Below are 25,481 nucleotides of genomic sequence, written 5' to 3'. Positions count from 1 at the left end.
TGGGGCTATATTTCCGGCACGTACCGGAAGTTCATATGAAAATAACTCTTGCGGAGCAGACGCGGTGTGGTGTGCGGGCCTGCCTAGTTCTAGAGCTGTTATGGGCAAAAGAGATCGAGTGGACCGCGGTAAAGACTACTTGTAACTGTCATTGTCGTAGGGTTTTCTCCGGCCTGTTGGGTCCGGGAGATGCGGAACTTAGCCGGTGGGAAGTGTTTGCGGGATGCCGGGATGCAGGTGGTGGTGGTTTAGGAATTCTCTTTCCAGAAGTTTCCTTGTGTAGTGAAGAGGGAACCCTGGAATCCTGCTGGGCTCACTTCTATGTCTTCTGTCGCAGACAAGAAGAAATCCAAGAAGAGGCAGTATGAAGAGGAAGAAGAAGACGAAGACGACGCTCCTGGGAACGATTCTCAGGAGGCGGTGCCCTCAGCCGCAGGGAAACAGGTGGACGAGTCCAGCACCAAAGTGGATGAGTATGGAGCAAAGGACTACAGACAGCAGATGCCACTAAAGGGTGACCATACCTCCAGGCCCCTCTGGGTGGTAAGCATGACCCAAAAGTCTGGGCAGCAGCCAAATCTTGGACATTTTTACACCTCCAAAATTCAAAAGTGAGAAATACTGCCTTTCTAAAGCAGCCGGGAGAGATGGCTGTCACAGGTGCACACTGGAATAGCTGGTGTGACCTGGTGTTCTCCATTTCACCCCAGCCCACCACATGGCAGATGCTGTTTACCTGATAGCATTATGGGCAACTAAGATAACTCAGGAGGTAAAGGCTCTTGCAGTCATGGTAGGAGGAGAGACCCGCCTCTGGCACATTGTCTGTCCTCTGACTTTCACTATAGAGCTGTGACATGCATGCACTCAGAAGCATGCACATACGCCACATACAGTGAACCAATAAGTAGCATTTATCTATTCTTTGTGTGTGTGGTATATGTGCACACCCTGTGTGGGTGTGTAGGAATTGTTAACAGAGCTCAGAGACTGATGTGAGGATGCTTTCCTCAGTCACTCTTCACATATTTAACCAGCTCCCTGTTTTGGCTAAACTTGGCCAGTGATGCCTCCCACCTCCTGCCCCAACCTCATCTATCCCCAGCTGTCTTGGCTCTGTGGTTGTAGGCATGCTCTACCATTCCTGGTTTTGACTTGAATGCTGGAGATTGGAACTCAGGTCCTTATGCATGCACAGCAAGCACGTTATCCACTGAGGTAGCTCCCCAACCGCTAAATAGTTGGTTTAGAGATTTTATTTATGCTTTTTCAAAAAGATTTTTTTAACATTTTGTATGTATACACGTGTATCTGTTTCCAGAGGAGGCCGGAAGAGGGTGTCAGATCCCCTAAAACTGGAATTACAAGCTGTTCTGAGCTATCTGATGTGGGTGCTGGGAATGGAACCTGGGTTTCCTCCAAGGCAGTCAGTGCTCTTAAGCACTGCTCCATCTTTTTAGCCCCTTTTCAAATTAATGGAAGATAGTATTTGGTAGCTAAGTTTGCTTGGCTTAAAATACATAATGTTCTGTACTCAATTTGCATTCTAGCCAAAAGGCAGTTTGAGAATAGTACATTGGGGAAGATTTCTATACATGGAACATTGGGAACCTTTTCTCCCTCCTCTTCTCTATCTAATTATAGGAACAGGACCCTGCAGTTGCCTGAAGGATTGGTGGCAAGAATATCCTTAGCATTGGACAGCTCACCCTTTTTGATAATGATATGAGAGTCTAATGGTGGAGTAGCCTTTATTCACCTGATGTAATTGTTGTCTGGGAGCCTTACCGCCTCTGTTTGCTAACCTAGGCCTCGTCCTGGAAGCTTCTAGTCTCTGTGCAATCTAGTCTAGGCCTAGAATGTTTTCCCACCTCTGGGACTTGCAGCTGAATAAGATCACCCTTTCTCGTTCTCTCTGAGCCCTGGCTGGCTGGTTCAGCTCAGCTGTTCTGGCTCAAACTCCTCTTTAAGCTGACTGATTCTATCTGGCTTTTCTCTTGGCTTTTCCTGAATTGCTCTGCTTGGCCTCATGATAACTTTAGGAATCTGTTCTAATCTTCTGGCTCCTTCTCATTCTCTGGCTTGTCCTGTCTTTACCTGTGTCTAGCCTGTTCTCTCTCTGCAACCTGTCTCTCTGTAACTGCCCCAGTAAAACTGCCTCCTTCTCCCTCTCTGTGCTGCTCTCCTCCCTCTGTGCTGCTCTCCTCCCTCTGTGCTGCACTCCTCCCTCTCTGTGCTGCTCTCCTGTCCCTCTGTGCTGCTCTCCTCCCTCTGTGCTGCACTCCTCCCTCTGTGCTGCTCTCCTCCCTCTCTGTGCTGCTCTCCTCCCTCTCTGTGCTGCTCTCCTCCCTCTGTGCTGCTCTCCTCCCTCTGTGCTGCACTCCTCCCTCTGTGCTGCACTCCTCCCTCTCTGTGCTGCTCTCCTCCCTCTGTGCTGCTCTCCTCCCTCTCTGTGCTGCTCTCCTCCCTCTGTGCTGCTCTCCTCCCTCTGTGCTGCTCTCCTCCCTCTGTGCTGCTCTCCTCCCTCTGTGCTGCTCTCCTCCCTCTCTGTGCTGCTCTCTGTCCTGCTCGCCATGAACTCTACTGTCTTCCTGTCCTGTACTCTTTCCTCCCTGTACTGTCTGTCTCTCCCGTAAGTAGCTTCCCTTTCTCTCTCTTTTTTGAAAGTTGGATATATCCTATCCTGTCAGATCTTTCTCTGATTTGTCACTTTTTCTGGCACTCAGTTTGACATCACTTTCAAACATAGGCGTTTCCTTCTACAAACTAACTTTACCTTCATTGTTTGGGATTAAAGGTGTGAACTAAAGGCATGTCTGTGTTCCAGCCAGAGGGATTAAAGGTGTGTGCTGAGGGCTGAACTATACAACTAGAAAAGGGGGTTTTCGGTATATAACAAAATCTCAGGTTCACAGCGTGATCGAAAATCCTGTAACATAGTGGTTTCTGCACCTCATTGATATTCTTGCCTGTCATGTTCACTTGATGATTTTTAGGCTCCTGATGGCCACATTTTCTTGGAAGCCTTCTCTCCAGTTTACAAATATGCCCAAGACTTCCTGGTGGCAATTGCAGAGCCAGTGTGCCGGCCTACTCATGTACATGAGTACAAGCTAACCGCCTACTCCCTCTATGCAGCTGTCAGTGTTGGGCTGCAAACCAGTGACATCACTGAGTACCTCAGAAAGCTCAGTAAGACTGGAGTTCCTGATGGGATTATCCAGTTTATTAAGGTGAGTTGCTAGCAACTCTGACTATTGGGATAATGTGGCAGGGAAGTGCTCAAGTACTTACTATATGTTGCCATGAAATGTCTGATTTGTATTCCCTTTGGTAGCAAAATAGCTTCCTGCTTAGCTGCTGCTGCTTTAGATCCAGCCATGGTTCTGGCTGTGACCATGCTTTGTGTGAGCTGCTTCTAGCCATAGAGTAGAGATTCAGGTCCATTTTGGCCAGGGTTACTTGGGAAACCAGCTCTGAATAGATGGTGCCATAGACTGCATTTACATATGGAAATCCTAACCCCAGTGTACCTGTGTTTAGTAAGACTAAATGAGGTCATAAGTATCTCCTAATCCAGAATACTTGTCTTTATTAGGACTTACACAGTTGTCATAAGTTGCTTTTTCATGAGACTATGTAGAGAGAAGGTGGCTCTCTACTAGCCAGGAGACGCTACCACAGCCTGAATTAGCTGGTCCTAGTTCACTGATTCTGAGCAGTTAGAACTCTGAGAACATTAATTTTTGTTGTGGAGTTTTGGTGGTTGGCTATTACAGGAAGTGAGCTCCATATAAGGTAAGTAGTTAAGCTTCATGGTGAATTAAGTGTATTAGGGCAAGTCAAAACTTGAAATGTTGACGTGAAGAGGGTTCCATGGGAACAGCAGTTGGATATAGGTGAATATTATTCACAGAACATGGGAGAGTAGTTCTTGTTACTGTTGGCTGATCTGAAAGGACTCCAAAGTAGGTCTCATGTCTGGAAGCAGAAGAGTGGACCATGGGCATCCACTCCCAGAGAGGCTTTGGAGCTCTGCAGGGTCCTCTGTTCTTGTGATGCAGAAGGATGCTGAAGGAGAACACCAGGGCTGGGCCCATCCTTGGGCTACATGATCTGAAGGATGGTAGTAGTGTTGGCAATGCTGTGGGGCTCTGAGGGCAGCTCGCAGTCTCAGTAACAACTTACGGTGAACATCTAAACACTGGATCCCTTCCAGCCCATTGGGGATCTAAGCTATATTCTCTGTCACCAAGAGGCTTACATTGTTCCGGCAAGATGGCACATGCCTCTTAGTTCCAGATGTCTAGGGAGGAAGATTGTAAGTTCAAGGCTGGCTGGTTAATTTCTAACTTGTCTCAAAATTTAAAAGTAGAGGTGTTGGTTGTTAGGGTTGTAGCTTCATGGTCCTGAGTTTTTTAGTTGTGGAAATGAGAACATTGGTGTGAAGGTGTAAATAAACATTTATGATATTTAAACTTACCTTGTGTAGTGGGAACTGCCCAGGACTCACTGTGTGCCTGATGATTTCAGGGAGCTGTATTAGCTGTGGGGAAGCAGGATGAGCTTCCAGGTCAGGATGGGGGCTGTGGCCATGCAGGGGAAAGAAAATTGAAAAAACACAGCAGAGATTTTAAACAGTGTTTTGTAAACAAAGAAGCCAGGCATATGAATCAGGCAAGAGGACGGGTTTATCCCTACACTGTGGGGGTCAGTGGACAAAACCTCCCATCGGCAGCTGTGCTGTGCGTGACGCTTTCCGGAAGTAAACTCGCTCTTCACCTGGCTGTGCTGGAACACAGTGGGAGTGGGCATGTTCCGAGCACTGACTTTGCCTGCCTCTTGATGTTCCCTCTGCTTGCAGCTGTGCACTGTCAGCTATGGAAAAGTTAAGCTGGTCCTGAAGCACAACAGGTGAGTACTGCCCTCTGTGTGCCAGCTAGGAGGGAGGGCGGGGGGAGGGCTGGGCTCACACCCTGCTTGAGACAAAGATGGAAAGTTGAGGGAACACGGGAAGGAAAAAGTAGTCCCTCCAGCTGATAATCAGGAATTCTGGAAGTTAACATTTGCAGTGATGAGTGCCTGCATACAAGCAGTAGGGGTCCCCCCCCCCTTTTATATATAGATGCTTTAAAGAAGAATGTTAAAATTGCAGTGATCACACTGAAGCTATAAGCATTTCTGACCTTTGAGCTTAACTGTACTCCTTCCTCAGCTGCAAACATAGTTTTAGGAGAATTTCACAAGGAAGGTTATTTTCACTCCTGCTGCTGACACACCGATTTAACTTCAAAATGACCCTCAGCAGGTTAGAGCTTTGGCTATCGCTCCTATCTGATTTGACAAAGGTGTGGGAAGAGTCATTGTGAGGCTATAATGTTCAGATCATCTAATTGAGTTACAGTTGCAGAATGTTCTGGAAATGATGTGCTGGCCAGTAGGGACTTCCTTCCTCTCCTGCTTGTAGGTACTTTGTTGAAAGTTCCCACCCTGATGTCATCCAGCATCTTCTTCAAGACCCAGTAATCCGGGAATGTCGCTTGAGGAATGCGGAGGGGGAGGCTACAGAACTCATCACAGAGACTTTTACAAGCAAATCTGCTGTGCGTGAGCTCCTGGGTTTCTTGGGGGCTGGGAACTAAGGACCTCACTTTTCCTGGACCCCAGCACTGACAGTGGCGCTGCCTTGCTGCTCCTGCCCTCCTACAGCTTCCGTTCATGGTTGGTAATAAGGTGCAGTGTTGTGTAGAGTCTGGGCTCCTATCTTTTTCTTTTACAGATTTCTAAGACGGCAGAAGGCAGTGGCGGGCCTTCTACTTCTCAGGGGGTAGATGCACAGGCCAAATCTGACATCCCCAAAGACCTGTTTGATTTTTATGAGCAAATGGACAAGGATGAGGAGGAGGAGGAAGAGACACAGACAGTATCCTTTGAAGTTAAGCAGGTTAGTGACTGCTTCCTGGTTACCAGTCTCGCCTTGTGTCAGCACCCTCTACTCTGAGATAAAGGGATCCCTGTATGTTTCTAGTTTGGTTTTTACCAGTGTAAGCCATGACATTCTCCTGGGGGAGTTGTGGGCTGAGAGTCCTGTGGCTTGGGAAGCTGCTCTCCATAGGATCCATTGTGGTTCCCTGAGTTCAATCCTTAGTACCACGTAGAATGGGTGTGGTAATATGAATCACAGCCCTGAAAGATTGAGGACAGGAGGAATCAGCAGTTCAGGGTCATCCTCCACTACACAGAGAATTTAAGGTTGGCTTGGAATAGATAAGACTTGTCTCACAAAAAAACAAAACAAGAAACAAAACAACTAACCAAACAAAAGAATTCATTTTGACCGTGTTACTAGTTTGTCCTGCTTTTCCGTGCTAACCTGGTTATTAGCAAGCAAGATCTGAAACTGAATACATCTAGATAAAAGTCCAGGTTTTGATCATGAAGCCTTTTTGAATGTTGTCTTGGACACTTTTTGGAGTTGAGATGACCAAACATCCTTCCTGCTGGCTCCTAGGAAATGATTGAGGAGCTCCAGAAGCGCTGCATCTGCCTAGAGTACCCTCTGTTGGCAGAGTATGACTTCCGGAATGACTCTCTCAACCCTGATATCAACATCGACCTGAAGCCCACAGCTGTGCTCAGACCCTATCAGGAGAAGAGCCTGCGGAAGATGTTTGGGAATGGACGTGCACGCTCAGGAGTCATTGTTCTTCCCTGTGGTGAGTGAGGCCTGAGTGAAGAAGCCTCCATCTTTGTCTGCTAGCTGCCTTCTGCCTGGCTTGCTGTGTTTCCCTGTGCCGCACCTTGCCTTAAATGGCCAAGGGTACTTCCTCATTCAGGACTTGACTGATGCTTATTGAAGTGCCTACTTTGTGCAGCTCTTGGTCTAGGCCAGTGGTCCTCAGCCTTCCTAATGCTGTGACCTGTGTTCCTCATGTTGTGCTGACCCCCAACCATAAACTTATCTTTGTTGCTACTTCATAGCTGTAGTTTTGCTACTTTCATGAATCGTAATGTAAATATGTTATTCAGGATGGTCTTATGTGACCCCTGTGAAAGGGTCATTCAATCCCTAAAGGGGTTGAGAGCCACTGGTCTGGACCCTGTGGGTATCAGATCTTACTCAGCTTGTGTAGAGAATGACTAGAAATATCCCTGCTAAGACACCTATGAAGGTTCTCCCTGATAATGGAGCTATCAAAACCAGAGCACAGTGTGTGAGGGGCAGCAGTGCTGCTGGGGAGCTGCTGGGCAGATAGCATAGAGTCTTCCCCCGCGACATCAGCATGACAAGTGTGAATTTGGAGGCTGCTGAGCCCAGAAGTGTTGCTTGTTTCTAGATGGCAAGACTGAGGAAAGAGTACATGTGTGCATGTGTGTGCGCGTGCACACACACACACACACACACACACAGTCACGTACATGTATACACTTGTGCACATCCCTCTGTCAGACTTCACAGTTTTAAGTGGTGTCAGGTCTAGCTAGGTTCAAAGCCACAACAGATTGACCTGGGAACACCACTCCAGACAGTTTGCAGAGATGGCCTCAGCCTTGAGTTCTCTTCCTAAAGCCTTAAGGGTCACGTCAGGGTGATGGCAGGGTCACTGCTGAGCACTTTGATTATTTCACCTTAATCTTCAAGGGGAAGGTGACACTAAAATAACTCCAGGAGTTTTTTCTTCTCTGACTTCGCCAGGAGCACTTTGTGCATACCTGAGCCTTGGTTGTCCTGTTAGTCAGGAGCTGCTGCTTGCCTAGAATGTATGCTGGGCACGTATGACCATGGGCAGAATGCTCCTCTCTCCAGCCTTCTTTAAAATGATGGTAGCAGGAGTATCTTTCTCACTGTTAGTTCTAACATTTCACCATTTTAAGTAAGATACATATAAGAAGCTACCGACATGTGTGCTTCTACTAATTCTCATGAACGTGTGCCAAGTGGGTCATTTCTTTATGAGAAAAACAACCTGAAGCAGTAAGTGCCTCACATGCTGGGTGTGAGGACTTTGCCTACATTCTGGTACAGTTGAGCCATTCTGTACATACCTAACCTTTGTTTCAGCCTGCTTTCGGGTAGCATGACTGTCTGGTTGCTTGTAGGTGCTGGGAAGTCCCTGGTTGGCGTGACTGCCGCATGCACCGTTAGAAAGCGCTGTCTGGTCCTGGGCAACTCGGCTGTGTCTGTGGAGCAGTGGAAAGCCCAGTTTAAGATGTGGTCAACCATCGATGACAGCCAGATCTGCCGTTTCACCTCGGATGCCAAGGACAAGCCCATTGGCTGCTCCATTGCCATTAGCACTTACTCTATGCTGGGCCACACCACCAAAAGGTCTTGGGAGGCTGAGAGAGTCATGGAATGGCTAAAAACCCAGGAGTGGGGCCTCATGATCCTTGACGAGGTGCACACCATTCCAGGTAAGGAGGTCAGGGCTGACCGTGCTGTGTAGATTGAAGCTGACTTCTACCTGTTGGGTTGCAGGTGGCTTCTGTACATCCCACCCACTGGCTAGCAAGGCTTTGAAATAATCATTAAGGATGGTGGGATGGAACTGTGAGGTAGGTCCACACTTGAAGTCACTGGCCTAGAGAGTGATATTTTCTGCCTTCCTACATCTTCTGGTTGTTGAAACTTAACTCTTAACCCATTTTTATGGTCTGTGAAACTGAGCCAAGAGCACTGTATAACCCTAGATGATATGTTGTGTTTTATTTAAACGAAGGCTGAAGTATGAGTTGTCAGTATATACGTCCTACTTTTCCAATTGAAGGCATGTTTGTTTTAAAAATACAACCTTAATGATATAATTTATCTGCCACAAAAGTCACCTATTAGAAGAGTATAATCCAGCAGGTTTTAGTAAATTCCTGGAGATGTACAGCCCTCACCATGATCTTTCATTTCTATTTGTAGTCAGGCCTTATTTTCGTCTGCATTTAACCCCGGCTGCTTTCCGACTTTCCAGATGTACCCTTTCTGGGATTTTTCATGTAAAAGAAGCAATACATCTTTCACTTTGCATAGCAGATCGTCTGTGTCCTAACATTCATCAGTGATATGCTCCTTTTACTGACGTATAATGGTCTAAGCAAATGGTTCTCTTTGGGTTCTGTTGGTGGTATATGTTATACTGTTTTTTGATTTTGAGGGATGTGATTTTATTGTGTTGCCCAGGCTGGTGTCAGACTCCTAAACTGACATGGTCCCTCCATCTCAGCCTCCTAACTGTGACTATTAGGTATGAGTCAACATGCCAGATTAGGCAGCTCTTCCTTAAAGGGAGACTAAGGAAGAACTAAGGCCGAGATTCTTCCACTTTAGAGAGGTGCTTTTAACGGAACACTGAGAATGGGCCTACTGTTTGGGTCTTCTTGTATAAGAGCTCTTCCAGAGTCTGTAGATGTCTGAGGATAACTAGAAGTGTTACTGGGAGTGTTCATAGAAGGTCAGGTAGATGGGATGCCTTTGAGGAGGGAAAATGACTTGGTGCTGCCCTGTGGTGGTAAAGAACGTGACATGTTCAGACAACTCAAGGCAGCTAAGTGTCCACAGCTAAGTTCTGGGAAGATCAGTCAAGACTGGAACCAATGCAGGTGTCAGCATTTCATAGACCTCATAGCATGGTGGAGATTTATTGATGCAGGTGTCAGCATCTTGTAGACCTCATACATAGGCATGGTGGAGATCTGGCTTATACTCTTCTGCCTCTGAGTGAGCTGCCATCTGCATGAAGGACAGAAACAGTAACCTGAGCTGAAGTACAGGAGAGATCACTCTAGCTGCTGAGCACTGTGGGAACAATGAAAGGAGACCCAAGAAGAGGCTTGACCCAGAGAGAACACAGTAAGATGAAGACCTTATCAGACATACTACAGAACTATGAACAGCTTAGATGTGAGGTCAGAAAGAAAGCTGAGATCAAGGACGAGGCAAAGGCTTTGGTTTGAGTGAAGGAAGGGCAGTAGGATTTTCTTTGAAATGGGGAAGCTTGGAAACAGCATGTTTACAGAGGACAGTCAGGAGTTTGTTAGACTGTAGACATACTGATTAGTGCTGTCAGAGGAGACACGAGCTGTGCTATGTTGTTGGAGAGTGCTAAGCATCACTAGCCACCAGAGACATGGCTATTAAAGCACAAGATGCCACACTTACCCCATAGAATGGCTAAAATGGAATACTGGCATTTCTAGCGCAGAGGAGGCTCTGGAACAGAGCCGAGTGGATGGTTGCTCTGTAGGACATACTGATATTTACTATAAAACCATAGCGTTACTCATCTGTCCCATTCTGGCCATCCTAGGAGATTAAAAACAGATTTATTTAAAAATATCTATACACAAATGTTTCCATATAAATGTTTATATTTTTCAGAATTCAGTGGTCTCCTGGGGATGTTAAGCTGGGCCGACAGTGGCACATCTGTACACTGGAACACAGCTTGGCAGTAAAGAGGAGCGAGCGTGCCATAGCTTGAGTTTTAGGGCACGGTGCTGAAAGAAGTATGGTCAGACTTATTTGACATTCTCAAAAAGATATGCTGGTGAACCAGCCAGCACTCAAGGACACTAAAGGACAGCATTAGGCAGTTTTGAGGGAGGGGTGGATTGATCCATGTCCTAATTTTGATGTAGACATACAAATCTATGTGTGTATTAAAATTTATAGAACTGATCGCTCCTCCCTGTAAAAGTTACTTTTACTTTGTGATAATTTAGAAACTCAACTTTAAAGAGTCTAGGCATCAGGTCTGCCAGAATAAAGCTGACAGTGTAGAAAGTCATGGCTCGTAAATGACGTTCAGAGTGTTGTGTGGTGGAGCCTGGGAAGGACATTCTTCCTGAGAGTGTGCGTAATACCTGCCGCTGTTCAGGTGATATGGACAGAGCTTGTGGTGTGCTCTCCACTCTCTGGGCTCGTTCACAACCTTCCTGCATCTAAACAGAAACTCAGATCTGAGTTCAAGCCTCTGCTCTGGTTTGAGTGTGTTGTGTAGGAGTTCGTATTTTGGAGGCATTTCAGAGAAATAGTGGAGTGTTTAAGACAAGGGCTTTAGTCATGTCTATCACCAACAAAAGGGATTTGTTCTCTTCTGAGATGCCAAGTAGCTCCTATAAGAGCTGGTAGCTATAGAGAGCCAGCCTGGCTTCCAAAGTCCACGGGAACCTTTCTGCATGTGTGCTGCCGTCTGTTGTGAGGCATACAAAAGCCCACACAGGTGGGGCTCCTGATCTCAGACTTCAATGTGCATTTGTTATGACAACAGAGGATGAACTAGTAACACTGTAATACTAATAGTAACACTATTGACTGACAATCCAGCCCCAAGAGCTGCTCTTAAACAGAGATGACAGCAAAGTAGTAAACTGCCTGACATCGTATGTTTACTACGTTGGATCCAGGGGTGTGCTGCATCTCTGAGATCTCAAAAGATAGAGATTGCGGTTTCCTTTTACAGGTCTTTTCAAAAGAACCCTGTTGGGCCATTTTATTAATACATTTGTGTTATAATGAGCTGGAGAGATAGCTTAGTTAAGACAGTGCTGGCCTAACACACAGACCTCTGGGTTTGATCCCCAGTGTCACATAGACAAGGCATGGTGACACATATCTTTAAGCCTGGAATGAAGGAGGATCAGGAGTTCCAGGTCATCCTTGGTCACATAGAGAGTTCTTGTCCAGCCTGAGCTACATGAGACACTCCCCCCCTCCCCAATCTCAAAAAAGAAATTAAATTGTAGCACTCATGTGTATTAATTCTTCCTATCTGGAAGGTGCTGTTAGGTCTACTACTGTTTTTAACGGGAATTTATTAAGCACCTTTTAAGTTCGCATCCTGTGCTTGGCATTAGAGATACAGAGGTGCAATTGAGTCATCTCAAATAGACGTTGGATGTAGCTCTATGTAATAGTGATTCAAGCTCCACCCAGAGTGAGGACATGCCTCCATTTATGTGAAGTTCAAGGAGAAGGCAGATTTTCCTTTGGCATCGGAAGTCAGGGTACTGATCTCCTCAAGGAAGAGTGCTACCATTGACAGAGGGGTGATGGGAGGCTTGTGGGATGCTCAGTGCTCCTCTGTGACAGTGAAGCTGTCCTCTGCACAGCATGCCGCCCTTACCTGGGACAGTCGTGAAGCCTGGGATCCTTTGCTGTCGCTCTTCTGGGCCAGCAGGCTTTGCTCAGAGATAACCTTGAGAGTATCTTTTCATTTGCTTGTGCCTTGTTTTGTGTTTGGTATAGTTTTTGTTGTATTTGCAGACGTAAGTTTTCAAAGTTGTTTAGCATTAGTGTGGCTTCCTTTTTAATTATAAGATAAGCATGACTCATTGTGTGAGAGGGTAGTGGAGGTTGAAGCCAGGTGTTCATGCATGTGAAGTGTATGATCTTTCACTCAGATGGTTTTCCCACATTTAGAAAGGCAGGTGAGCCAGGTTTTATTGAGAATTAGAGTAACAGCTCCCTGTCAGGGGTGAGGATGGGCTGTTTCCAAAACACTGGAAGCTTTTATATTTACTTACTTACTTATTTTCAGGGAGAGCATGTGCATGCCATGTCTGGTGTGTGGAGGTCAGCAGGAGTTGGTTCTTTCCTTCTACCACATGGATCCCTGACTCTGAATTCAGGTCATCAGGCTTGGCAGCAAGTGTCTTTGCCTGCTGAGCCATCATCACACTAGTCCCTCAACACAGAGCATATTAACCTTCCAAAGTGTTACAGATCTTTAAAGCTGTGGCCATGGAAACCTACAAATTGGAGGACCAGAGTTCAAGTTCCAAAGCCCCACATAAGCTGGCTTGCTAGGGTGCCATCTATAACCTTAGCACTCCTGTGGGAAGGTGGGGGAGGGGACACAGCATAAGCCCTGTATGCTGTTGCTCATCTAGCCTGGCATGTGCAGTAGTGCACTACCAGAGGACCCTGCCCCCAAAAAGGTGAGGACCAATCGATGCCTAAGACTACGCACACTGCAGCATGTGGGTGCCCACATTCACACACAAGCACACACAGACACATTACATGCCCATGCAAGAGTTTTAAAAGCTTGTATCCAGTTTATGTGTTTATTTGATAATCAGAAATTATAGCAATCAAAGCAAAGAAAGGCAATGAAAGATGCCTCTTGATGAAAGTAATGAAGGGGTCTCACTCTGTAGTCCTGGCTGTTTGGAACTAACTGTATAGAGCAGGCTTGTCTTGGATTCCCTTCCCTGACGCTTGTTTAACTGGTGTCTTTAGAAGGGGAACAGGTACGGAGGAGGCTGAGCTTCGACATTCCCATGGGCTCTGTTTGCTCTCTGCTTTCATGGAGATTGTAGTAAGCAGAGAAGAGCTGGCTTTCTCTCTGTCCCCTCATCCCAGCTTCCTTAGCTGTAACCTGGGGACAGGCGTCAGCCTGAGTAATTTGTGTGGCTTTGAGGCAAGTCATATTTGCTTGACAGTGTTGACAAATGCTGGCATTTGTGAGCTTAGAACTCCCTGAGGTCATTTGTCCTTTTTTCTTTCTGTCTTTTGAACAGGTCTAAAAGCCATGGTAAAATATTCTTGCCTTGTCCCTCTCTGGAACCAGACTTCAGCTCTCTAGTAGCAAGGCTACCCATATGGCACCACAGACCAGTGCCAAGTTGCAAGCTGCGTGGGACCTTCTCAGTGTAGACAGTTATGATGTTTCTTTTCTTCTTGCAGCCAAGATGTTTCGGCGGGTGCTGACCATTGTGCAGGCACACTGTAAGCTTGGTTTGACTGCAACCCTTGTCCGGGAAGATGACAAAATTGTTGACTTAAATTTCCTGATTGGGCCCAAGCTTTATGAAGCCAATTGGATGGAGCTGCAGAACAATGGGTACATTGCCAAAGTGCAGTGTGCTGAGGTATAAATACTGTATTATTTTTCCTCCAGCATGTTTTTGGCATCTTCATCCAGTATGAGGTGCCTGTAGTTATACGTTCTTGTCTTTGGTTTTGTTACATTGGTCTGCATGTCTGCTTCAGTGCCAGTACCACACTGTCTTTATTACTATTGTGTGATGTCTTGAAGTCTGGGATGGTGAGCCCTTCAGCTTTACTCTTTCTGCAGGATTACGTGGGCTGTCTAGCGTCTTTTCTGGTTCTATTATGTAAGAAACATAGGATATCTTTTTCTGAAGAAATGTTGTGGGGATTTTAATTGGGATTACATTGAATCTGTTAATTGCTTTTGGTAAAAATGGCCATTTTTACAATATTAATTCTCATCTCATGAGCTCGGGATAGTCTTTCCGTTTTTACTGTCTTCTTCAACCTCATCCTTCAGTGATTTAAAATTCTCACCTCACTGGTTAGATTTATTCCTAGACACTTTATTTTCTTTGAAGCTATGGTGAATGGGAGTGTGTTTGTCCATGGCCTCTTTATCTGTATGTTGGTGTGTAGAAGAACTATTGATTTTTGCAAGTTGATTCTGTGTCCTGCCACTTTGCTGAAGTCATTGATAATTAATAGAAATTTTCTGGTAGAATTTTGGGATCCCTTACATGTAATAAGGATAGTTTGTCTTCTTTTTCTAGTAGGAAATTTGCATTTCTTTAATTTCCTTCTCTTGCCTTATTCCTGTGTGTGCCTTGAAGGGTGAGGATAACCCCTGGGAATTGTCTCTCTTATTACCTTGTGGAGTTGAAGGATCAAACTCAGGTCAATGGGACTTCTGCAGATGTAAGCACCTCTGCTTGTTGAGCCATTCCATGGCACCTGAGGGTTTTTTTCCCTAAGCTAATGCTACTAAATGAAAGAGCATCAAAAGTCCTTAATGGTTGATGCTCTGTTTGTAAAGTGATCGCTGTTCCTTATCTTACTGCATCTCAGGTTTGGTGCCCGATGTCTCCTGAGTTCTACCGAGAGTATGTAGCGATCAAAACAAAGAAACGAATCCTGTTGTACACCATGAATCCCAACAAGTTCAGAGCCTGCCAGTTTCTCATCAAGTTTCATGAAAGGAGGAATGACAAGATTATTGTCTTTGCTGACAATGTATTCGCCTTGAAGGAATATGCCATTCGGCTGAACAAGTAAGTGGTGCCTCCTGATCCCTTCTTCTTAGACTATACCAAGTGCCTGTCTCTGTGCACTCTCAAGAACTCCCTGGGACCGGACAGCCTCTGTTCCCAGCCCTTGTCCCAGTAACTTGCAAGGCAGAGAAGCATACATAGTCAGGGTCAGAGGCTAGAAGATGCAGAAAAGAGGAGCCTGGCTACCCTGAGCTGGACTCCAAATGCCAGCCAGCCACTCAGTCAACATTTCAGGCTAAGTGAGAACAGGGGTGGAGTGAGGCCAGACCTATGGTCCAGGGGAAGTGGGTGGAGGGGGAGAGGCCAGTGTCAGGTGTACTTGCTTTTATCATCACTGTGACCAAATGCCTGACAGAGTCAGCATAAGGGACGACAGGTTTGGTTGGGCGCATGTTTCAGGGACATGGTGTGTTGTGGCAGGGAGCAGCGTCCTGCCCCTGTTTCCTGCCTGGTTCCCTGGAACGAGTCACTTTCAACTCGTTTCTGTTTCCTTTTCTGCTTTCTAGCTGGTAGCTTTTGTGACAGTTTTTGGATTGTCACTGTAGAAAGCCTGTTAACTTCCTACTCTGAGAGCTGAAGCTTCGCTTTCTCACTTAGCACTCGCCACTTCTCCTCCTCAGGGAACAGAACAAGCTGCCGGTTAAACTAATAATGGTTCTGATGGTGCTGTTGTTGTCCGGGCAGTTTTACAGTCTATTATGGTTGCATTTTATGAATATAGTTTATTTTTCATGGAAAATTTTCTTGCTTTGGTTTTCTGTATGTTAATTCTCAAACTCTGTTTTGTAAGCATGGATTCCCTCTCAGTGGCATCATGGGAACTCCCAGTTCCTTTTCTTTGCCTGTTGGACTCATGCACATCATTCGCTGGTTCTCCTCTGGCCTAGCTAGGGTTAGAGATGTCCCTGCTGCCACCAGAGAGCTCTCTGTGGACACTGTCTTATAATAAATCTCCCTGGCCAGTTTCTTGCATTGGAGCCTCTGTTGCCCGGTCTCAATTTGTGTTTTGTTGGGACACATGACCTGGCAAATTTGAAGGAGGAAAAATTTGTCATCATTGAATTCTCTGTTTCCCCTGTTACCTGTTTCTTCCTTGAACCTGCCTTCCTTCTCCAGTTCCCCTCTCTTGTCACACTCATCCCCCTTCTTCTTCTCAGCATGCTTTATTTTTTTGCATTTGAAGTAATACTGTGGACTCTGGGCCTGGCTTCATTCTTAGCTTATGGTAGAAGCCCTGGTACATGGCAGAGAATCTCCAGTGTTTTGTTTTTCCCATCTCCATAGTAAAGGACTGTGCTTCACTGTAGTACAGTGCAGGAGAGTGATGGGCTGGGCAGCAGAGGGAGCAGTGGAGTCTGACAGATCACATTCCCAGCTGTGTGACCTCAGGAAGGGGATTTGCCACTCCGAACCTCTTTTGCCTCCTGGTCACATTGACCCACAGCACTTATCACAGACAGCTTTTGTCTGTTGTCTTATGTGTTCTCCAAATGACAGGTTCTCATCATGGAGAGTTGACACCCTTCTGTTCTATTTTCTGTATAGGAGAAGCCTCAGAATTCAAGGGCCTGCAACTATATGAGCACCTTTCCAGATGATAGAGGAATTGCCAAAGGAACTCCTAAAGCATGTTCCAATGTGTGCGGCTTCCCAGCCGTTCTCACAACATGCTGATAGAAAATGATAGGGGTCTTATAGGGAGGGGCCTGGCTTCTCATGGGACCAGGCATGGGCTGCTGACATCTGGGCTGACCAAAGGCCACCTGTCTGAACACAGCTGTCACAGCCTCTCCACAGATGAGACACATGATTGCAGGCATGCTAAGGGGCATGCACCAGTGGTAATGCTACATGGAGCAGAAGCAGCAGTGGGCTGTGGCCCAGGCTTTGGATGCTGTTCTGGGCTCCTGGTCTTCAGTTGCGGGGTGTAAACTGGGCCAGGAGGTGTGCATAATTAAGCTGTTCTGGCCAAGGTCTGCTCCATCATCCTTATAGTAGTTTGGGTGTATTCTGAAGGTGGTCTGATAAGTTGTCGGTAACTGACATATCTGGCTCCTACAAGGTGACCAGCTCTAGGATGTATCTAGTCTTTGTGTTGCAGACAACTGTGTCCTCATGTAGTGCGTGGGATTGTTTGTCTTGCCTCAGTGCTTTGCTCTCCTTGAATCCAAGATCACTGGGTATAGGACAGAAACACTTGGTGCCTTTATCCTTTTGGTGGTGGTGATTTGGTTTGGTTTTCCTTTTTGAGGTTTCTTTTGTATTTATAGAAAGTAGGCCCGGCAGTGGTGGTGGCACATACCTTTAATCCCAGCACTTGGGAGGCAGAGGTAGGCGGATTTCTGAGTTTGAGGCCAGCCTGGTCTACAGAGTGAGTTCCAGAACAGCCAGGGCTACACAGAGAAACCCTGTCTCAAAAAAAAAAAAAAGAAAAGAAAAGAAAAGAAAAAGAAAAAAGAAAGAAAATAGATTCTTCTCTCATACAGTATATCTTGATTAGTTTCACCTCCCTCTCCTGCTCCCAGTCCCTCCCTATCTCTCTTCCCTTCCACATCTACTCCCTTTTTGTCTGTCATTAGAAAAGAACAGACTTCTGAGAGAGAATAATCAAACATGACTATTAAATATAATAAGATAAAACAAAAACCATCACATCAAGGCTGGACAAGTGTGCCTTCATCCTTAGTTAGCGATGAGACAGGTCAGGTAGGCAGACACCCTAAGTGGCTGTCATGTTGTCTTAGTTACTTTTCTATTTCTGTGATAAGATACTGTGAATTATAAAAAGGAGTGTTTAATTTGGACTAATGGTTTCAGAGAGTTAGCATTCATGGTGGTGGAGCATGGCAGGGGGAACAGCTGAGAGCTCACATCTTGATCCTCAAGTAGGGGGGAGGGGAGGAGGGAGAACAAACAAGTGAGCACGAGGGAGCACTGGGAACAGTAGGAGTCTTCTGAAGCCTCACAGCCTGCCCTCAGTGACACACCTCCTCTAACAAGGACACATTTCCCAATCCTTCTTAAACAGTTTCACCAAGCATTCAAATGTGTTTACCTGTGGGGCCATTTTCATTTAAACCAGGAGTCTATCCTTAAGGAAAGGACACAGACACAAACTCAGGCAAAGATGCCAAGCTTGCACCCTGCTTTAGTGACCTTGTAGGCCCAGGTGAAAAGTCAGTGCTTTGTAGCAAAAGCAGTTACTAATTGCCCATGTGTGATATTTGTTGTTTCTAAGACTTCCTGCTCTTCTCTAGACCTTACATCTATGGGCCCACGTCCCAGGGAGAAAGGATGCAGATTCTCCAGAACTTCAAGCACAACCCCAAAATCAACACCATCTTCATCTCCAAGGTACCTGGTGCAGGCTGACGGGGCAGTGCCTCACTCTTCTGGGGCCTGGGAGGTGCACTGAGCTATGGGATGGTGGCTCATTACGCTGAAGGCCTTCCTGTGTGTGCCTGGTCCTGTGAGAGATAACTTACAGATTAACTGTAGAGGTGTTTTGCTCTCAGATTTGTCCCACCGTTCCCTGGAATATAGGGATTTAAATTTTATTTCCTTTACACAAGGCATTGCGTGTGTTTTCTACTCTGGCAAAAGCAGGTATTGGTTGAGGCTTCCTTTTTGGAGCTGGAGATGCTAGGTATTTGGGAGGCTTCTGTCCTGGCCCTGATGTTGTCCTGGCCCTCCTTGTGTTGGGGTTTTCTTTTTAGTATACTCTGTAGGGATGGATTAGTAGATATTGTTTAAATTTGGTTTTGTCATGGAATATCTTGGTTTCTCCATCTAGGATGATTGAGAGTTGCTGGGTATAGTAGTCTGGGCTGGCATCTGTGTGCCTTGATGGTGAGCGACCAGTGCCACAGTGGCCTCAGGTAGGCCCAGCCGGAGCAGGACATCACTGCCACCATTCAAATCTCTTTTCCAATGTGGGTGCCCTTGCATTCATCTTGGTTAGTTTTCCCATTGATGACTATGAAGAGTCTTCCCTATCTCTTTTGATTACCTGTGGTTGAAAGTATATGTTATTGGATATTAGAATGGCTGTTCCAGCTTGGTTCTTGGGATTGTTTGTTTGCAAACCTTTTTCTAGCCCTTTACTCTGAGGTAATGTCTGTCTTTGTGGCTGAAGTCTATTTCTCGTATACAGCAGAGTGATGGATCCTGTTTACATATCCACTCTGTTAGCCTATGTTGTTTTATTGGTGAGTTGAGTCCATTGATGTTGAGAGATATTAATGACCAGTGATTGTTAATTTCTGTTATTTTGTTGTTGATGGTGGTAATGTGTGTGTGATTCTCTTTTGGGTTTGTTGTGAGATGATTAATTATATTCTATTGTATGTAGTTACCCTCCTTGTGTTGGGGTTTTCTTTTTAGTATACTCTGTAGGGATGGATTAGTAGATATTGTTTAAATTTGGTTTTGTCATGGAATATCTTGGTTTCTCCATCTAGGATGATTGAGAGTTGCTGGGTATAGTAGTCTGGGCTGGCATCTGTGATCTCTTAGGGTCTGTATGACATCTGTACAGGATCTTCTGGCTTTTAGAGTCTCTGTTGAGAAGTCAGGTGTAATTCTTATAGGTCTTTCTTTATATGTTATTTGGCCTTTTCCCCTTCCAAGTTTTAATATTCTTTCTTTGTTCTGTGCATTTAGTGTTTTGATTATTATGTGACAGGAGGATTTTCTTTTCTGGCCCAATCTATTTGGTGTTCTGTAGGCTTCTTGTACATTTGTGACCACCTCTTTCTTTAGGTTAGGGAAGTTTTCTTCTATGGTTTTGTTGAAGATGTTTTCTGGCCCTTTGAACTAGGAATTTTCACCCTCTTCTATTATTATTATTATTATTATTATTATTATTATTATTATTATTAGCCTTTTCATTGTGTCCTGAATTTCCTGGATATTTTGGGTTAAGAGCTTTTTACCTTGGCATTCTCTTTGACTGATGTATCAGTTTCTTCTATGGTATCTTCTACACCTCAGATTCTCTCTTCTGTCTCTTGTAGTCTGTTGATGATGTTTGTGCTTGTAGCTCCTGACCTCTTTCCTAGGTTTTCCATCTCCAGGTTTGCCTCCCTCTGTGTTTTCTTTAGTGGTTCTATTTCCATTTTTACTTTTTGCTCTGTTTTGTTCATTTCCTTCACCTGTTTGACTGTGTTTTCCTGTACTTCTTTAAGGGAATTATTTACATCCTCTTTAAAGGCCTCTGTCATCTCCATGAGATGGGATTTAAGGTCACAGTCTTCTCTTCTGCTGTGTTAGGATATGCAGGGTTGCTGTAGTAGGAGAGCTGGGTTCTGAAGGTGCCACATTGCACCGCCTTCTGTTGATTATGTTCTTGCACTTGTCTTTCGCCATCTGATTGTCCTGGGTGTCTCAGGCTGCAGCAGGCCTCCCAGGAGGCAGGTGGAGCTGTGTCCCAGGTTAGAGCAGGTCTCCTGAGAGGGAGACCAAGCTGTGGAAGTGGGGGTGGGATTACTAATCGAGATGCAGGTGGAGGTGAGATGGAGCTCTGACTGGGCTCTGTGGGGTCCCAGCAGGTGGTGTATTGGGGTGGGGGTCTCACCTGTGTCTCTGGTTAGAGCAGACCTCCTGGGAGACAGGCAGGGCTATGGAGTAGGGCACGACTATGCAAGTGCAGACTGGAAGGGAGATGGAGCTCCAAAACTCTCTTTTGTCATAATCAAATCATTATATAAGAGCAGAAAAGTTTGTATATGCAACTGAGGTGTTTTAAGCAGCATTTGTTTGTGTTGCAAGGGGCGATGGAAGCATAGTGCCAAGTGCATGTGTTGTGTGTTTAGAACCAGGGCTGTAGTAAGATTATACATTTGATTAAACATTCAGAAACCTTTAAAATTGTTTAATTACACTTATCTATTTGGGGGAGGGGGCAACACAAGTGTGCCATGTTGTGTGTGTGGAGGTGAAAGGACAACTTGTGGGAATTACTTCTCTCTTCTTACTTTATGGATTCCCAGGGATTGAACTTAGGACTTTAGGCTTGGAAGCCAGCACCCTCCTGCTGAGTCACCTCAGATACTGTAACCCATAGTCTAAGAATCAGGTGATGGTAGAACTGGAGAATAGAAGACATGAGTATTCCCATGTCTGGTAGTTGTGGCTGGGAAAGTAGGCATGGAGAGAAAGGTCTTATAGAGAGAGCTGGCCCTCAGGGAGGGTCTTTGTGGCAGTGCTCTCCATGGCATGCACTGTCCCACCTGTGCTGTGGCACTTCCCAGTGGGCATCAAGTAAGACAGGTTTTTATACAGATCCATTTCTGTAGCAAAAAGGGAAAAGTTGAGGCTGGGTTCTGCAGAGGCCGTTCTGAGGTCCATTGTGTCTCCTCTGCATGCAGTGGCAGGACCTTATTAAGAGGAGGAAGAGGGGGTGTTTCCTTAACTGATCTCCAGAGCTAATGTAGACTCTGAAGCACAGATGGGGAGGTAGCTTAGTGTGAGAGCATATGCAAGAGCATGCCTAAAACCCTAATTCCATCCCCAAAACTACAGAAATTTAACATTTTAAATTCTGGACTAGTTAAATTTTTTTTTGCTATACTTAATGTTTTCTATATTAAAACTCCAAATTCATAGCTGCTTTTTTTCTATAGGTTGGTGACACATCCTTTGATCTGCCAGAAGCAAATGTCCTCATTCAGATCTCTTCCCATGGTGGCTCCAGACGGCAGGAAGCCCAGAGACTGGGACGGGTACTCAGGGCCAAGAAAGGTAACATTCCTTACCTCTGCTGCCACAGGCTGGGCCTGCCCACCACAGCCTCTAGGCACAGAGCTTACAATACTGGGGTGAGCTGCTGCTGGGTCCAATCATAGTTTGCTCTGCCTCAGAGTAGGGAGACCTTCATGGGAAGGTCTTTATTCCTTCTCATGCTACAGGGACCCATGTTCTCCATGGTAGCTTTGAATGACAGTTTTTACAGTAACTTCAGCTGCACTGGATCTGAACACCCTGTTCTGGTGTCTAAGCATATACTCACATGGACAAGCAGACATACTCATGAAATAAGAATCAAGTCTGGAGATGAACACTGCTCTCTGAAGAGGCATCTTCCCTGTAAGGCCTCTTGTGTCTGTCAGCATAGACTGAAGCCTTTCTGTCTGAATGTTCTCCCTTCATCCTTGAGACCCAGTCATGGCCTTGAGGTTCTCTCCTTATAATATCCCTCATTCCTTAAAGGAGATTACTTGTCTGTTTCCCTCTGCAGACCAATCACTGCAGCCTTTGATCATCCTTTTAACGGGTCCCTAGGCTCAAATTCAGGTCACCAGGCTTAGCAGCATGTGCCAATATCCACTCACCCATCTTGCTTGTCCTCTTTGTTTCTTTTTAGATGTGTTTGTTTTTATGTTTGTGATGCTGAGGATCAAACCCTGGACCTCTTTGTGCATGCTAGGCACAGAGTACACACTGCCCAGCAGGGTCCTTACCCCTTTTTCTTGACTAGCAGATAGGACAGTGATTTTGACGGCCCCCATGCAGTCAGGGTGATTGCACACTGGGTGAAGAGCTTGCCCTCTGCAGTGCTCACTTCTCGCTGGGGTCCCAGTGGGTCGGGCTGGTGTGGATTTTCTTGTCTTTTCTCTGTTTCCTCTAGGGATGGTTGCCGAGGAGTACAACGCCTTTTTCTACTCCCTGGTGTCCCAGGACACACAGGAAATGGCTTATTCCACCAAGCGACAGAGATTCTTGGTAGATCAAGGTTACAGCTTTAAGGTATGTTTTCATTTACCTTTGGTTAGGCTGTGACAGAGGTGGAGGCCCCAGCTTGGGACCACATTCAGGCAGGCTTCATGATCTTTTGTCTCTGTAAGTTGCTGGGATAACACCGTGCTAGCCTGGCAGTTCTGAGGTGCTAAAAGGAAACTGCAGTTAGTATGTATTGTGGAAGAGACATGTGTGTGTGTGTGCGTGTGTGTGTGTGCATGCATGTGTGTGTGCATGTGTGTGTAAGAAAGTCTTTCACAGGAGTACCCAGCAGCTTGCCTTTTAGTTGATTCCAGATCACATGTCCTTAATGTCATGCTTACGTTCTAATAAGTAACTCCACTGGACATGATAGGCTATCCCATGTATGACCACAAACACATTATGTCTTTTAGAATGGATGGCAGTCCCTTAGGAATGCTGAGTGTTTCAGGGTCTCATAACTTAAATGTGATGCTACAGATATACAGTACTTAACCACTGCTGTTATATCAGTTGATGTTACATTGCATGATAAAGAAACAGAGGAAAAAGACACCAATATCTGCCTAATGTACATGTCTGTGTGCTCTTAACACAATAGGACAGAAGCAGCCACTATTCAGATACATTTCCCATTGGTCTCTTTAAACATTGGTGAGGTTTTCATTATTCACCTTGATCAGAACAGCCCTGCCCCGCTTCGTTAGCTTCAAAGTGAGTTCCTTAGTCAGAGTTAATGCAAGCAGGCCTATCTTTAGATTCCTACCTTGGGTTCCTGCCTTGACTTCCCTCAGTAGTGGACTGCAGCCTGGACATGAAAGTCAGATTAATGAAAGTCAGTTCTCCCCAACAGCTGCCTTTGGTCAGAAAGGAAACTAGAACATCTTGCTGCTGATAGAAAATCTGGTCAATTATTTTTATATTTTTACTTTATGTATGTGGGTGCTTTACTTGCATGTTTGTCCGTGTAGTATGCATGTGCCTAGTGCCCACAGAGGCCAGACAAGGATATGGATTCCCTGGAACTGGAGTTACAGATGGTTGTGAGCTACCATGTGGGTGCTGGGAACTGAATCCAGGTCCTCTGAGAAAGCAGCCAGTGCTCTCATCTACTGAGCCAGCTCTAGTCCCTGTTCAATAAATTCTTGATCTCTTGCATGAATAAAGTATTCCTTGATGGAAGCCCAAGATGCCAGGTAGTGTGTTGGAGTCCCTGTGTATGCTTTTGTGTGTTTTCCTTCCCTCCATGGTGCAATTACAAAGATATGAGTTGTTTTAGAACCCACAGATTCCTCATCTGATGTGCTTATTCAGAGGTCCTTAGTCTCTGTCTAGAACTAGTAGTCATGCTCTGGGTGGACCAGTGAAGGTGGGAAGAGGTGGCGGGGAGCAGATGCAGTGGAGATTTGGAGGCAAGAACAGCAGGCTTTGCTTACCATTGTTCTTGTAGGTAATCACAAAGCTCGCCGGCATGGAGGAAGAGGAGCTGGCATTCTCCACCAAAGAGGAGCAGCAGCAGCTCCTGCAGAAGGTCCTGGCAGCCACCGACCTGGATGCAGAGGAGGAAGTGGTGGCTGGAGAGTTTGGCTCTAGATCTGGCCAGGTGAGTGAAGAGAGGTTCTCCTGTAGGACACCCACTGTATGTGGCCACATGTATACAGACACACCATATGCATGTGTATGCAAATACACACACACACATGCCTATGAGCATGCAAGCAAGTAGGATTGGAGGAAAACTGAAATTTGTTTGAACAACCAACCCTATTATCTTTTAGTGTGGGTTTCTTATAAATGTATTGTAAGACAGAGGGGCTCACAGTGATGATGACTGGGGTCCTGCTTGTCCACAATGACAGCCTGCTAATGTTGGGGCCCAAGATGAGAACGCTAGAGGCTCTGGAGCTAATAGGTGCTTTTTCTGTTGGTCTGGGGTTAGCTGGCTCACCCTGCTTTCCTCCTCAGTAAGAGAGTTCAGCCTTCAAAATGAGACTGTTGATGAACTCAAAATAGTTTAAGTATGTTGAAAACTCTAGAGGTTTCTAAAAAGACCCAGCCTTTCACATGTATTTAGTGAAGGCCTGCTGTGCCCCAGGCATGACCATGTAGTGTAATCAGCGAATGCATCATAAGGATTATGATTATCAGGCCTTTCAAGGAAAAAAGTGAAATTGAATCAGGTTTTCCAAGAATTCCAATTTCTGAAATTTAGTGGTATTAAAGCCGAAAGGTGATCATTAGCTAGAACAAGCAGGAAGGAAGCAACAGTTCCTCTGGAGATTAACCTTAGCCTGGCGTCTCCCTCTCCCCCACAGGCATCCCGGCGCTTTGGCACCATGAGCTCTCTGTCCGGGGCAGATGACACTGTGTATATGGAGTACCACTCATCCCGAAGCAAAGGCTCCACCAAGCACGTGCACCCCCTTTTCAAACGTTTCAGGAAGTGACACCCACCCTGTACTCAGTTGAAGACTGGATCTTGAAGAGTTGAAGAAAGAGACTTCTTTCTCAGTGTGATCTTTTCTGTCCAAGACTATGTGCTTTCCTATTGACGTAATGCAATACCTGTTGACTGACTGTGCTTGGAAACCAGTCAGTGTTAGGGCTGTGACTGCCTTCATGGGTCCCAGGCTTCAAAAGGAGAGAAAGGCTGCTGTTGTTTTTTATTCAGACTTGTTAAGAGTGTATTATTTCTGTATATAAAAATTATACCACTTAAGGCA

At 45.7% G+C, this 25,481-nt stretch overlaps 1 protein-coding gene across 1 annotated transcript; it reads left to right on the top strand.

The window, feature by feature from the left end:
* Positions 1 to 13: 13 nt before the first annotated feature.
* Positions 14 to 25,481, top strand: Ercc3 (ERCC excision repair 3, TFIIH core complex helicase subunit). The gene is made up of 15 exons (XM_034518124.2): positions 14 to 128; positions 338 to 543; positions 2,997 to 3,233; positions 4,865 to 4,914; positions 5,468 to 5,603; positions 5,780 to 5,944; positions 6,512 to 6,716; positions 8,101 to 8,415; positions 13,682 to 13,866; positions 14,837 to 15,039; positions 18,297 to 18,393; positions 21,663 to 21,780; positions 22,667 to 22,785; positions 24,209 to 24,361; positions 25,074 to 25,481. The coding sequence occupies exons 1-15, from the start codon at positions 101 to 103 to the stop codon at positions 25,203 to 25,205; spliced, it is 2,349 nt and encodes a 782-aa protein (XP_034374015.1). The 5' UTR covers positions 14 to 100; the 3' UTR covers positions 25,206 to 25,481.

The sequence above is a fragment of the Arvicanthis niloticus genome, chromosome 14 (genome assembly GCF_011762505.2).
Source record: "Arvicanthis niloticus isolate mArvNil1 chromosome 14, mArvNil1.pat.X, whole genome shotgun sequence".
Classification (NCBI taxonomy): Eukaryota; Metazoa; Chordata; class Mammalia; order Rodentia; family Muridae; genus Arvicanthis; species Arvicanthis niloticus.
The sequence above is the reverse complement of the archived record's forward strand: the minus strand, read 5'-3'. Positions and strand labels throughout refer to the sequence as shown.